We start from the raw sequence: 15507 nt of genomic DNA on the forward strand, positions 1-15507 counted from the left end.
TCATTGGAGTGCCTTCTTCCCCACCTTCTCTATCTCTGCCTGCCTCTCTGCCTACTCGTGATCTCTGTCTGTCAAATAAATAAAAACAAAAGGTTAAGGATAGATGAGATGACGGGAAAGTAATAGGGGAGTTCATGTCTGCTAGCCTCCACAGGGACTCAGTGGCACTTACTTTGTCTTATATTTGAGGTTCCCGTGAAAGAGATTTTAAACAGCCAGTGAAAGCCCCATGTCTGGATGTAAATATCAGGCTCAAGTGTCAGTTATTTTTGCACTACTTAGTGCTTAGTACTTGTCCCTCAGTTGAGATAAAATCTGTATGTCTGATTTGCAACAAGAAAATAAAACTTCAAGAAAGTAATGAAGTTTTAACTTTTAGATAATTTTAAAAAAATAATTTTTCATTTGTAAGAAGAGGTTGTTAAATGTAGTAATTAAGAATACAACCCCTATATTTAGTTTTGGATTTGGATCCTGCCTGACTATATCCACCTGATCTTTGCAAATTACTTAAACATCTGGGAGCCTCATATTTCTCACCTGTAAGTTGGGGATTTTTAGGAGTATGAAATTGTATTTAAGTACTCAGCACAATTCAATGAATGGTAGCTCTCAATATTAGTAATTGCTTTGGGATCATTTTAATTTTTTTTACTATTTCCAAAAATTTGTGTTAATAAAATATCATCATACAAAACAGATTTATTTATTTATTTATTTATTTATTTATTTATGAGAGTGTATGTGAGCGGGGGGTCGGGGGGAGAGGGAGAGAATCTCAAGTGGACTCCCTGCTGAGAGCAGAGCCTACCACAGGGCTCCATCTCAGGACCCTGAGACACGACCTGAGCTGAAACGAGTCTGATGCTCAACTGACTGAGCCACTGAGGCATCCCCATACAAAACACATTTATATAACTATTCATTTTGGTTAAATTTTGTGTTAGGTTGAAGAACTTAATGGAGAAATTAATGAAATAAAAAATGAGTTATCATCACTTAAAGAAACTCATACTAAGTTACAAGAACATTACAATGAATTATGTGATCAGAAGAAGTTTGAGGAAGACAAGAAGCTTCAGGTAAAATTCAAGTGTTTGGGGGGTATAAAACTTAAAAGAAATTAGGACCATTACTGATGATTTTCTCTCTGCTTTATATTTTCAGGGTCCCAACTTTTAAAAAAATGAATTATAAGGCTTTTATCCTTTTAAATCTAAATATATCCTTTTAAATCTAAATATCCTTTTTTAAATTAACATACAATGTATTATTTGCTCCAGGGGTACAGGTCTGTGAATCATCAGGCTTACACAATTCACGGCACTCACCATAGCACATACCCTCCCCCTCAGTGTCCATAACCCAGCCACCCTATCCCTACCCCCGTACCCCCGAGCCCCCCTCAGTTTGTTTGTGAGATTAAGAGTTTCTTTAAAAAGACTTGCTTTTTAGCCAAGCCTATTATCTATCTTGGTGAATATTTCTTTTTTTTCTTTCTTCTTTTTTAAAAGATTTTATTTATTTGAGAGAGAGCATGCACACAGAACAGGGGGAGGGGCTAAGCAGGGAGCCTAAGAGAGACACAGGACTTGATCCCAGGACCCTGAGATCATGACCTGAGCTGAAGGCAGACGCTTAGTGGACTGAGCCACCCAAGTGCTTCTATTTTGGTGAATATTTCATGTGCCCTTGAAAGAATGTGTATTGTTATTGGTTGGTTGAATGTTTTATAACTGTCAGATCAGGCTGGTTGATAATGTTATTCAAGTCTTTTCTATCCCTACTGATTGTGTGTGTGTGTGTGTGTGTACTTGTTAGTGGGAGAAGCACTAATGATTAGTGCTTGCATTATGTATCCTTTTTAATCCTGTGACTTTTTCTAAAGGGAATATTCATAATTCCTTCATGTTGAGTAATAACATGAGGAAGTCTTTTCTCTTTGAGAACTGTTCCTTGTATTTTTTTATTCTGGTAAAATATACATAACATAAAATGTACTACTTAAACTATTCTGAGCTGTGTAGTTCATAAATGAGTATGGTTGTGTACCATTAAAAGTATATTTGACAAAACAGTAGGCCATATTTGGCACACTGGCCATAGTTTGCCAAGTTTTTTCTGGAGTAATTGATTATAGTCTGCTTTCAAATAAGATTATGCCAAATTCTCTGATTAGTAAGAAGCTCACAATACTATATTCTCATTTTCTCCTTCCTGGTTTTTGTGTTATTTTTGTAATACACTTTACTTTTACATGTTATCAACTCTACCATATAGTGTTATTTACGTTAAAATTTTAACCTTTTTTTAAACCTGGTTAAGAAAATGAAGAATTAGAGAAAATGTCTTTTACCTTCAGTCATATTTACCATTTCAGGCACTCTTTATTCATTAGATCCAGGTTTCTAGCTGGTATCCTAGTACTTCAGCTTGAAGAGCTTCCTTTAATATTTGTGTGTTTGTATAAGTGCATGCATGTGTGTGCACATCTGGTGAGGAATCCTCTCAGCTTTTATTTGTCTGGAGAAGTATTTATTTCTCCTTAATTTGTAAAGGGTATTTTCAGTGGATCTAAAATTCTAGATGGACAGTTTTCTCTTTCATTCATTTAAAGACGCTTTGCATTGTTGCTTGCATTGCTTCTGGCAAGTCTACAGTTGTTACATTCACATCCCTCTTTATCATATCCTGCCTTGGTTTGGTTTTCTTTGTGTGTATTTTGCTTGGGATTTATTGAATGATTTGTGAATCTGTGGAATGAGCGTTCATCAAATTTGGTGAATTTCTGGTCATTACCTCTTCAAAGATTTTTTTCTGTCCCCTTCTTCTCCTCTTATGGGACTTCAACTACACATACATTAAACTGCTTGATAGTGTCCCCCAGGTTATCAGGTGCTGCACATTGTTTTCAGTCTTTTTTCTCTGTCTTCTCCTATTGGGATTTTCTATTGTTCTGTGCCCTGAAGTCCAATTATCTTTTGTTCTAATATGTTTAATCTTGGTTAAGCCTATACAGTGAGTTTTTATTTCAGATAGTGTATATATCATCTCTAGAATTTCCATTTGATTCTTTTGGGGGGGTATATTTTTATTATATTCATGTTCTTTAAATCTTTGAACATCTATAATAGTTAAATTTTTTTTTTTGCTAAATTCATCTGTCCTTTCTGTTGACATTTAAAATTACAATTCAATTGCATTAATTACAATTAATTATTAAGTAAAGTGTTGTGCAGTCTTCACCACTATTTCCCAGAATTTGTCATCATTCTAAATTGAAACTGTTTAACTATTAACCAGTGACTCCCCAACTCCCTTCTCCCCAGCTTCTGGTAACCTCTAATTTACTTTCTGACTCTATGAATTTGCCTATTCTATATATTTTATATGAGTGGAATTGTGTAATATTTGTCCTTTTTATCTGGTTTATTTCACTTAGCATGAGGTTTTCAGAGTTCACCCATGTTACAGTCTATATTAGAACTTTATTCCTTTTTATAGCAGAATAATATTCCAGTGAATGGATATACCACCTTTTGTTTATCTATCTGTTAATGACACTTGGGTCTTCACCTTTTGGCTACTGTGAATAACGCTGCTGAATACTGGCATTCAACCATCTATGTGAGTTGTTTTCAGTTTTGGGGAGGTATAAACCTAGAGTGGATTTGCTGAGTCTAAATTAAACCTTTCAAGAAACTGCCTTTTTATTTTAACTTAAATAGTGGCTAAGTCAGTAGAAACTGACATGTATCACAGTTCCAATTGTATGAATGAGATGTGCCATAATTAATCTCTCTACTCCTCTACTGTAGAACATCCTTATACAAATATCTTTGTGTACTTTTGTGATGATTTCTTTAGGATAAATTTCCAGAAATAGTATTGCTGGATCAAAGAGCTTGCTCCTTGTAATTTTGACACATATTGTGAGACTGCCTTCCAGGAAGATTGTTTATACTCCCACCAACTACATATAAAAACACCTGTATACCCAAACTCTCTGAATTCTTAATCAGTTTTAATTTGCATTTTTATTAAACATGTATTTTTTAAAGATTTTATTCACTTTTTTGGACATAGAGAGATAAAACAAGAATGGGAACAAAGCAGGGGGAGCAGGCAGAGGGAGAAGCAGGCCACCGAGCAGGGAGCCCCATGCGGGGCTCGATCCCAGAACCCTGGGATCATGACCCGAGCCAAAGGCAGATGCTTACCAACTGAGCCAACCAGGTGCCCCAAACATATTTTCTTATGTTTGTCAGTTATATTTCTTTTGTGAGTTACTAGTTTATATTTTTCCATTTACAATTAAACATGCTAAGGTTTCTCTCATTTTACAAGGTACACAAAAAAACCTTTTTGATCCTGTGTCCATCTCTCTCCCTGTAGAGTCAGGTTCCTGGAGGAAGAAAGGCCCCATAGAAGAGAACTTAGGCACCCCACCGAACAGCCAGCACCAAACGCCAGCCATTGAGTGAGCCTTCTTAGGGGCAGACCCTCCAGCCCCAGTAAAGGCTTCCAGTAACGACAGCTTGCCTAGACCCTCATGAGAGACCCTGAGTCACCAAGCCAAATCATTTGTGATTTCCTGATTCATTGAAACAATGGCATAATAAATGTTTGCTGGTTTAAACCTCTAAGTTTGGGTAACTTGTTACACAGCAATGGTTAACTAATATATTCTTCTAAGATTTCATACTTAGTAAGTACTGAAACCAGATTTGAACCCTTATTTATCCAAGACTACAAAGCTCCTGGTAACTACCATACTGTTTTTGTCATTCTCCTTTACAGATCTATCCTTTGCAAGCTTCTCTTCTTCTGCCTCTTTTGTGGTTTTCATTAGCATTTTATGCTTTACCCCTTTTTTCCTTCAAAATATACTCTCATTAGTCTCATCAACTTTACATCTTCAGTGGCCATCTCTCTACCAATGATTTTCAAATCTACATTTCCAGGTAAATTTTCTCATAAGCTCCAGATTCATAAATCTAGATGTTCATTAGACATCTCTACCTTATTATCTTACTAACTTTTCACACTCAGCAGGTTCAAACAACCCATGACATTTTAATCCACACCTGCTACTACTCCTGTTTTCTAGTTGAGTAAATAACATCCACCAGTCACCTCTACATACCTAATCTAAACTCTGTGAATCAACCTTGACTCTGTTTTATATCCCATCATTCATCAAGTCCTGTTGATTAGCTCATAAATAATTCATGTATCTATTCAGTTCTTCATCTCTACTGTTAAATCACCTGGACTATGGCACTAGGACACTCTTCTGATCCATCTCTCTGCCTCATGTTGTCTCCCTTTAATTGAGTATTTTTCAGACTTCTAGGTGCAGTCTATTAGTGGTTCATGTAAATTAGTTTAGTGGTCTGTGACCAGCATTCTTTAAAAAATGAAATAAAGTTGCATAGAAAACAATATAATCTCATTGAGTAGGTATCTGGTGTGCTGTGTTATAGAACATTTACTTCTCATAGCAGTTTTTAATCAATGAAGTTTAGAAAACGTTAATCTGTTCTTGATGCTACAGCCAGAATGGTCTTTCCAATCAGATCGTGTTTATTACCTTGTCTGAAACCCTTCAGTGACTTCTCATGGTCTTCCCGGAACCCCTCAGCATGCTGTATTTGGCCCTTAATGACCTGGGCATAGCTTACCTCAAGCCTCCCATCTCTCCATTCTCCCAGAAATCTAAGCTCTAGCTGAAAGAAATCCTAGTAGTTGATGAAGACTATAATCTTGCTTGTGTTTAGCATCTGTGTATGTTTTTTGTTTTCCCTGGAGTGCCTCCTATCCTCATCTAGATTATTCTTTTCCTGTCTTCCTCCTGGGTTGTTTCTTGAGGCTAGGGTCTATAGGCTGTTCTTTATTATATCCGAAAGCTTAGTGCAGTGTTTCCATGGCTATGTGCTGAATATAGAGGGAATAAAAGGATGTTGAACTGATCCACTACTTTCAAGATACATAAAAATACCAAATACTCAAAACAGTTTGCTAACCATGACTACCTTGCTTTTAATGAGTGGTTATTTTATTATATATAATGTGTGAGATTATATAATAATGTAGAATGCACATTGAAAACCTCAAAGGGTCTCAGTTTTGTTTAAACATGATAAACTATACAAAATGAGGTTTAAGAGATCTTATTACAAAGAGTAGTATACTACATTTAGTAAGTCATTTGGCCTTCAAATAGAAACTGAATAGTTGACTTGAAACACAGATTGTACTTTTATCAGAACAATTTGTTCAGATGTCTTATACTATTTAACAATGTTTTTACATTAAAGGTATTTTTTTTCATTTTCCATTAGAATATTCCAGAAGTAAATACTAAAAACAGTGAAATGTCAATGGAAAAATCAGAAGACATCATACAGAAATACAATTCTGGGCAAGAAATAAAGAAAGATACTTTGAGTTTTTATTCAGATACTAACTACAGAGAAAAGGAGAAGAAAGAGGGTCCGTTTATAGAAGTCATTGTAGAAGGTAACCAGCATATTGCTATTTTCTAATTTTAAATACTGAGCTCCCCCTTTCTCCCACAAATAAAGGATCTGTCAAAGGGCTGTGCAAGGCCACCTATGGAATTCAGGGGAGTACCAATTAAAGTCTTTGCTTTGAGGATCCTGTACGTAGTTGAAGAAACTTTTTCATTTGTGTATGTCTTAAGATGGCTTCTTTTGAGCTATTCTTCATAGTATTTTTGGGGAAAATTCTGTTTCTGCCTTTCCTTATCACTTACTCTGTAGCTTTTTGCGTTGTTTTCTGCATTCACTGCTTTGTGGAGTGTGTTCTCTGGGATATGAATAACCTTCTGAGTATCAGACCTAGAGCACTTTTCTTAGTTCAAATTCCTTTCTGTAACCGTTGAAATAATTTACTAAACTTGTCTATCTTGAAAAAGAATTGCTTATAAAGACCACAGACTTATTTTATGAAGGTGTTCAAACCTAGGCTGAACAACCACTTGGTGGAGATGTTGTAGAGAAAATGAATGGACTAAAGCCCTTCAAGTCCTGAATTTCGTATTCTAGGTTATTTTAACTATATGGAAAATTTGAAATCTATGGCTAAAACGTAGATGAATAAAACGTATTTAAGTATTCTATACATTTGCACAAAAGTTATCTCCAAACTTTAAAAAACTTAGAAGGTAATGAATAAAAAGTGGTCATTGTCAGTCTTGAAGAAACAGTTAGCAATTCTGGATCCTCAGGAGTGGTAAAAAGAAAACCACAGGCCCAAAATGGAGTTACTCATGTTAAGAACCCATGTCAGCAAACCAAAACTTAATACCAACCAAACTGCAGCTTCAATCCCCAGGAATGTAACCTTTAATTAGTCAACCTGGAATCTTCTGGTCAGCAGTAAGAAATCCATTGACGGACCTCTTTCTTTCCCCTTAGGAGGGCGGCCTTGCCTAAAACAATGTATTCTTTGGTAGTAATTTCCTTTGTCTATTCATTCTCTACCTTTAAAAACCTTTTCCTCTGTAGCTCAATGGGGCTCTTTTTTCTTTGCTAGATAGGATGCTGTCTGATTCAATGAATCATTTAATAAAGCCAATTAGATCTTCAGGTTCCTTGGTTAAATAATTTTTTGACAGTAGTAATAGAAATTCGAGTCTAACTTTTAGGATAAATTCATTTTTATTTACTTGGCTGTGTGTTTACACGGCATTGTACTGTATGCTCAAAAGGAAGTGTAACAGACTAGAAAACTAAAAACCATTTCCTAATACCCTCAACTTCCCCCTTTTTAAACCAAAAATATTTTGTGAAATCAAAATTTAATATGAGAAGAGCCAAATATTTAGCATGCTAAATGTTATTACGACCAAGGGAATTCAATATTTAGTAAAATTGGTACCGTAATGTTTGTGTAATGGCCAATGAAATATTTAAGGATAAATGTTTTTACATAAATAGGTAATACATTATGTCTTACAAAAGCAGGTTTTAGGGTATAATATAAAAATTTACTGTGTTCTCTTCATGACAGATTTACAGCTTTTTGAAGAAAGCTCCAAGAATGAAACTGATCCTACTGTATCTCAGGATGAAAATCAGAGTGAAATCTCCCTAAGCAAAAACGTCGGCACAGAAAAAGAACTAATTAGTCAAGCACAAACCTTGAATGTTACTGATTTTAGAAAAGCCGTTACTGCAGAAATAAAAGACAAGGTGGGTTCAGGAAAAGACAATGGATGTACAGAATTTAAATCACCAAAAAATTCTTTTTTAGTGGCAGACAGATCAATAGAAACAGAAAAGATACTCCTAGAAAGAACCAAAGGATTCGATCTTCACAATGCAGATGTCCATCTGGAGGTTGATAATAACAGATCATCTAACAATATCCCAAGTGAGGTGGCTCAGCATACAAATCAAAAGAAAGATATTTCTGAAGATGAACCATTTGAACGGTTCAGATTGCTTCCAGGGATTCAAGAAAATGCCACAGAGGAGGAAATTACAAGTAGTGACCAAACCAAAGCAGATCTGGATTCACCTCTCAATGTAGAAAAGAATGCTGTTCAGTGTCAGAAATACAGTTTACAGGAGTCAAGTAATGTTATGTTAGATGATAAACAATGTAAAATAAACCAAATGCAACTGTTAAATGAGAAAAGTGAGTGCAGTGTATTGCCATTTAAACAAACTTCAGTTTTCCAGCAGATCTGTAATGATACTTCAGAGACACCTGAACTGACTATTCCCTCTGACACAGCAACTAACAAGCCCATTTCATCGGCTGCTTTCAGTGAGAATTTGAAAGTAATTAAGAATTCAGATAAAAATGTTAATATTATGCCCGTGTTGGTGAAACCCAACTCAAGCCCTGGTGAAAGAGCTATGCGGGAAAATCTGAGTGAGATGGACACTAGCCAGCTAAAGAACCGTCTGGGATACTTAGAAAACAGTGCAACCACTTCCCATCTTCAGGCTAAAAATGAGAATATACATATTTCACAAGCTGAAGACGTGAAAATTGCTGTTCCTATGCAAACTTCCACAGAAATACAGTTTTCTAATAAAGAGAGTCAGATGGATGAGACTCAGGTAACTAATGCCACAAAAAATGACCTCTTCCTTTTTGTGAATGTCAATGAAAGACAGCATTCATTGTTAAATAATACAGAGAAAACAGAGTCATTAAATGACATCGTTTCAGGAAAAATTTACAGTGAAGGACAGCTGGAAGAATCATGTTCATTTCACATGAAGCCATCTGGAGATTTAGTAAACAGAAGTGGAAGGTCAGCCTTTGATCTTTCAACTTCAGATAAAAAAACTGAGAAAATTCCAGTATATGTGAATTTCTTAGACCCCAGTCCTTGGTCAAAAGTAAATCAAACTGAAAGTCAAACACTGAGCACTTCAACTTCTAGCATTCCTTTGTTGAAGGAGAGACCAGTAGGCCCATCAGCAAACAAAAATGTGGTTTCAGTGACACTTTGCAAAAACTATGATGATATCAGGAAGGATATTGGACCAGGTAAGAAAACAATGTTTATGTTTTCTTTTAAAATTTGCATTTCTACTCCTTATTCCTGATAAAGGGGCTGTTTATGTTTAAAATGAAACCACTTACATATTTTTTTACCTAAACCTAAGATACTCTATACATGTATATATGTAAAAGTAGGAAAGGTTTTATTTAAATATGAGTGGATTTCTTTTCACCTAAATCTGAGCCACTGATATCAACATGTACTAAGGTGCAAATGCATACTGAAAATTTTAAAAAATTTCACCAAGGAACTGGAAATAGCAGAAACAATCACAGGTCCAGGTAATTAATTTTAAATTAGCAACAATTATCTAATTAGAATCTCAGTTGTTGATAAGGCTTCTGCCAGTGGGCATGTTTATTCCTTTTCATTCTGTACTGAAAAAACTTCCCTCATTTTCTTCTCCCAATTTTCTCCCTCTTTCCTTGACTTTTCTACTTCTAGCTTCCCTTCACCAGCACCGGAATCCAGCTTTCATTTTACAAACACTGTTGAAGTGTAACATTAATACATTTCGTATCACTGATACTTGTAACTCAGACACTTTAAACGGAATCCCTTAGTTATGTACCAACATTAAAACATTCAAATATTCAACATTTCAGAGAATAGTGTATTCTAACCACCACATGAATTAAGTGTCCAAGTTTTGCTTTATAAAAATATTCTGGAATAAAAATTGGGGGAGAGGTAAATGGATGAAATACATAGGACTTAACACTGATTGGTGTTTAAGCTGGGTGACGGTCTAAGTTCGTATTCTATTTTTGTGTATTTGAAATTTTTCCTACTAAAAATATTTAAAAATAGAAATATACTACATATCATGTATAAATGCTGTACAGATGTAACTTTAACAACGAACAGCAGTTTAAGATTATCATGAAAAAAGTTTACTTTGTTAATAGCAATCTCGTAGTGAAAGTTATTGAGGTTGTTAAAGATATTCTTAGATTTTAAAGGGAACTTGGCCGTTGAACAGTGTGATTTTAGACCCATTAAAGAAATGCAGATTACAAAGAAAGCTCTGAACGGCCCCCAGAGCTACCAGATACTTTTAAAAAGAGGCAATTAATAGAACTTTGAAGAGAAAAATTGGAAATTAAAAGCAAAATAAGCATATCAGGTTTACTAGCATAGAGAGGTAATGCAGGGAAAAACAGAAACCATCAAAATACTGTAAAACCTCATCTTACACATTGTAACTTTCCTAATAGAATAAAATGCATTAACTTCAGATTCCATTAATTTTGAATCTGTTGAATTCAAAGTTAGACAAGTGCTGTTAAGGCACTGGTCTCATGTTGACTGTTTTTTCACAAGGCTTTTCTTCTACGTTAAAGCTCAATGATATAAATAAGGATGGAAGGGGAGATTGAAAATTCTGTAGAAATTCAACTTGTAAAATATCCACTCATAAAAGATACAAGTATCTTTTAACCTTCAAAGCTGACATGTTTCTCTAAATCATTTTTATCTACTTATTAAATTCCAGTGACCCCTACTAGTCAGCCTGTTTGTTGGGCTTCTTACTGTGGCCAGTTTCTTTAAATATATTTTATAAATCTGACTTTTAGTTGATTCAGACTTTTTCCCATCAATCTTAATATGTTTACATCTGTGGCAATGCAATAACCAGGGGAATTAGGGTAACATTTTATGGGAGTTATTTTGTCTTAGAAGATATTTACACCATTTCACTCATTTTAGCGTGAAACCAGCAGGTTTTAGAAAGTATCAATAAAATTTTGTTTTCTGAAATGAAATGCCTAATGTATATTAAGAGCAAAGTCAGTGAAAACTATAGAATATTCAAAGTAAAAACAAAAGTTACTTTTTAAATACAAAAGCATAAACAGGATCAGAGAAAAACAAGTTCAGTCCTAAAATGAGTGCCTGGAGAATAAAATTCAGTTGTTGCCATTTCCTCTTTGTCAACTAGATACTACCAGCATTAACAGAGTTGCTGACACTTTGAATAACTCGAGTATCCATCCAGATCCCAAGGGAGAGCGCAGTGAAGAGAGGAATGCAACTGCAAAGACTTTTTACGATTCTTCTTTTCCCACAGAACACGTAAGTCAATTAAAAATATTGCCGAGCAGACCTTAGTGAGCTAATTCTACAGATATGTGTAGAACTGTATGCATCTGGATGCTTTAAGACCTAACTGATCTCCAAAATAATATCAAGAGGGCAACATGGCACCATTTTTCACAATTAAGGTTGATGGAAAACAGCAGGAAAAAGTCACAGTGTATAAATCAAATAGATATAACCCAGCCTGTTTTGGGAAGGACAGTGTGAGGTAGTGTATTATGTATGTACTACTTTTTTTTTTAGTCACCTAAATTTAGGAGTAGGGGCATTTGAGCATTTAAAATTTTATCTTAATAAACGATGTCTCAAAATAATGCAATCAATTAAGTTCCATTGTTCTTGATCGTGCTTAAGTAATTACATCATTTTGGTAAAACTATTGCAAAGAAAAATTTAAATTATTTCCATTAGAACACAGTATGTAAGGGGATCAAATACCCTTAATATATGTGATATTATAAGTATGGAATTATATATATTTTAAGCAAAGTATTTGTAGAGATTACATGGCTCCACAAGTCCATTTGTCATATGAAAAGCAACTGACCACAGCTGATTAGTTTTTTGGCAAAATTTATAAGCTATTTTTTATCTTAGAGTGCAAAACTTGAGCATGAAAAAGCCTGTACTGTTCAAAATCTTAAAAATAGGCAATTATAGGTGTTAACTGCTAAAAGGTATAACCTAAAAAGTTTAGGAAAGATTACTTACAGAAAAAAACCAACTGCACAGTGGCCGATTTTCAAGTCATTGTATATTTTTTTCAATTTTAGAGGTACACACTAAGTAACTTTCCCTTAGCACCTATAAAACAAAAATTACAGCACTAGCACAGCCTTAACAAATAACAGCTTTTAACAGTGTATTTTATTTTCCTTTTAAAATTAAGTTCATTTAAATTTTAAAATGCAAAGAAGACTGGTAATCTGACTGGGGGGAATTTTAGGCCAAAGAGTAGATCTTTTAAGGCAGAAAGAGGAGGTACAGAGGTAATGAAGTGATTTTTAAAAGGAAGTGATGGGAAAGGAAGGAGCAAAGCAATATGTAGCTACATGTCTGCAACTAGAATTACTGCTGTAGGCTGCAAAACCTCAATTAAGCCCAATATGACAAGTTTTGTTAAGTGTAAACTTTCATCGACACTGCATCTTGTTTCTCCAGTCATACCTGCTCTTTCCCCTCCCATGAGTAGGTAGTTAAGGGGAAAGAAACTAGAGTAGGTATGTGTTAATGTCTTTTTTCTTTCCATCAAGTTAAAAAGTCAAAGATTCTGGAAAATTAGTAATCTGAACTTGTTATCAAATGCACCAAAATGCATCAAGCATTGTGAGAGACCCCCATTAAATCATACAGACCATCAGTCAGTTTACATCAAAATCGGCAACCTAAATTTAGATTTGATGTATTTCTCTAGATCCAGTCATTCTCCATACTGCATGGATAACTTACATTCATTCTGGCCCTGTGAGCTAAATGCATATGCTGGGTACTTACATGCCAGATATTATCAGAAATACACATTTATACACATTTTTATCCATTATCAGCTACACGACAATAGCATTTTGCAACTAAACAGTGCTAAGAGTGAGGCCACAAAACTTAAACGACTTGCCCGTGGTCTCTGTGAAGTCCTGTGCTGATACTTTGGTTTTTCATCTGTTATTTCATAAAGACACAGGCAGTCAGCTATGAACACAGCATCACCACAAGGATCAGAGGCTAAGAGTTCAAGAGGACTGTGGCCGACTGTAGAATTCTCACGAGCCAAATAGATCCATCCAAAATGAGCAACCCTTAGGGAACTGAGGTTAAATGTAAACATTTAAGCTCACTGAAAAATTATCACTATATAATCTCACTTTGAAAATGTTATGCATATGCCACTGTTTCCAGTCTAATGGGGAGATTCTAATGTAAGATAATACTCAAAAGATCTGTAAACAAATTATATTCATTATAGCCTAATTTACAATAGTAAGGATTTCCAAGCAACTTCAACATACTACATTATGGAACATGGAATATAATGGAGCCATATTCTTAGACTTTTAAGAGGAAAATACTATTAAATGTTTTAAACACAGAACAGAAAATGATATAATTATGATCCAGATTTTGCAAGTATATATATACACACAGAAGAGACCAGAATATTTACATCAAAATGTTTAAAGATAGTTGAGATTTTAGGTAATTTGAATGTAATTCTTACTCTGTTCTTTATTTCTAAAATACATAATAGCCTTTTACCACCAGATTTTGTCTGGAATCAGAAGACCACTGACCATTTTTTTTTTTCCAAGAAATTTTGTGCAGTCACTGACAATGGTTTATGAGAAATCTTTAAGACCTAGGAAACAGCTCACCAAGGGAAAAACCAAGATACAAAATTCTATAGAATGATCAAATATGCTTAGAAAAAAAGACTAGAAGCAAGCCGTACCAAAATGTTGACTGGTCTCTCTGGACAGATGACTAGTGATTTTCATTTCTTTATTGGAAGTTTAGATAATAGGGGAAAAAGTATAATTACTATCAGAAAAAAAAATCTTAAAATGAAAAACTTTTATAATACCGTCTTAAAAAGTATTACCCAATGCAGTGCTTTGGAAACATGCCAACTTCCAAATACCTCACTGCTCTTTCCATTTTGTCTAACAATGGTGCTCTGAAGCAGGAGAGGAATCAAAGTAAAAGGCAGTTTCTACATGGCAGTCTACCTCTGTTAGCATTTCTTTTTTTAAGAGTTTATTTATTTGACAATAAGAGAGCACAAGCAGGGGGAGCAGTAGAGGGAGAGAGACAATCAGATTCCCTGCTGAGCAGGGAGTCCAATCCCAGGACCCCAGAATCATGACCCGAGCTGAAGGCAGACACTTAACCATCTGAGCCACCCAGGTGCCCTCCTCCATTAGCATTTTTAATTTTCTCCTGGTTTTGATTAGAAGACACAAAACAGACACATTTGGGAAGGGAAGAGAAATCAAAACAGATTTTGATCTGCAATTGTTTTAAATATCTTTTCTTTCAACGTAAGCTTAAGACTTTTCAGAAAATGTTCATGGTATCCCTAGACTTTATTAGGGAACTTAAGGAGCTACTACATAGGCATAAGCCTCCAGATTCACATTTTATTGGTTTTTTTCATGCCAAATTAAGGTAGTTGTTGAAAATTAGTCAAGAAAAATGGTGGCTTTTTCACATACTAATAATTGCAGAGCTTTAAGGATTTTCTTTTAACTCTTATTAAGGACTTAAAAAAAAAACGAGTAATTTCAATGGTAAGCAAAACAAGTCTGGTCTTTCCTAGGTGGAAATAAAGCCCCTGAAATCAGTTCTGCTCCAAAGCCATTTTCAGGCAACCAAGATTAAAGATCTTACTGATGCGGCAGCACTATCTGCTGGTGAAGATGACTGGCAGAGCCTGGTAACAAATCAAATTAACGAAATTGAAAACTTCCTAAGCTTAGAGAATGACAACCAACCTAAGAAAAGAAAAGCAGAAGAGATGTTGGAAAAAATGACAGATTAAAAGAATGTTGATAAATGCTTTCAGTGGTGAACTGATTTAACTGAAATATCAATAATATGGTTTTGACTAGAACAAATTGCTGCACCTAAAGCTTTACAGTTATACTCAGTTTTCCAGGTTTTTTTGATGTGATGAAGTTATGTTTTTACAAATGTTTTATTTAAGATAGATAAAATGGCTGCCCGCATCCAATTCCCCTAAGTTAAATTTGCTTTCCTCCATATATCCTTTCATCAAAGCTATTGCACCTTTAACCCCCTTCCTTGCAGAACACAACTTAAGCCATATACAAGATAGATAGTGACTCTTTGCAACTGATTAC

The 15507-nt window shown here is 34.9% G+C and overlaps 1 protein-coding gene across 1 annotated transcript in view; it reads left to right on the plus strand.

The window, feature by feature from the left end:
- Nucleotides 1-15436, plus strand: part of CCDC73 (coiled-coil domain containing 73) — a 107727-nt gene extending 92291 nt beyond the window's left edge. Inside the window, exons 13-17 of the mRNA XM_080814982.1 lie at nucleotides 948-1082; nucleotides 6345-6522; nucleotides 8038-9534; nucleotides 11493-11626; nucleotides 14964-15436. Of these exons, the coding sequence (XP_080671108.1) occupies nucleotides 948-1082; nucleotides 6345-6522; nucleotides 8038-9534; nucleotides 11493-11626; nucleotides 14964-15185 (2166 nt within the window). The 3' untranslated portion in view covers nucleotides 15186-15436. The remainder of the gene's footprint in view (nucleotides 1-947; nucleotides 1083-6344; nucleotides 6523-8037; nucleotides 9535-11492; nucleotides 11627-14963) is intronic.
- Nucleotides 15437-15507: the final 71 nt, after the last annotated feature.

This window comes from Martes martes, assembly GCF_963455335.1.
Source record: "Martes martes genome assembly, chromosome: 10".
Classification (NCBI taxonomy): Eukaryota; Metazoa; Chordata; class Mammalia; order Carnivora; family Mustelidae; genus Martes; species Martes martes.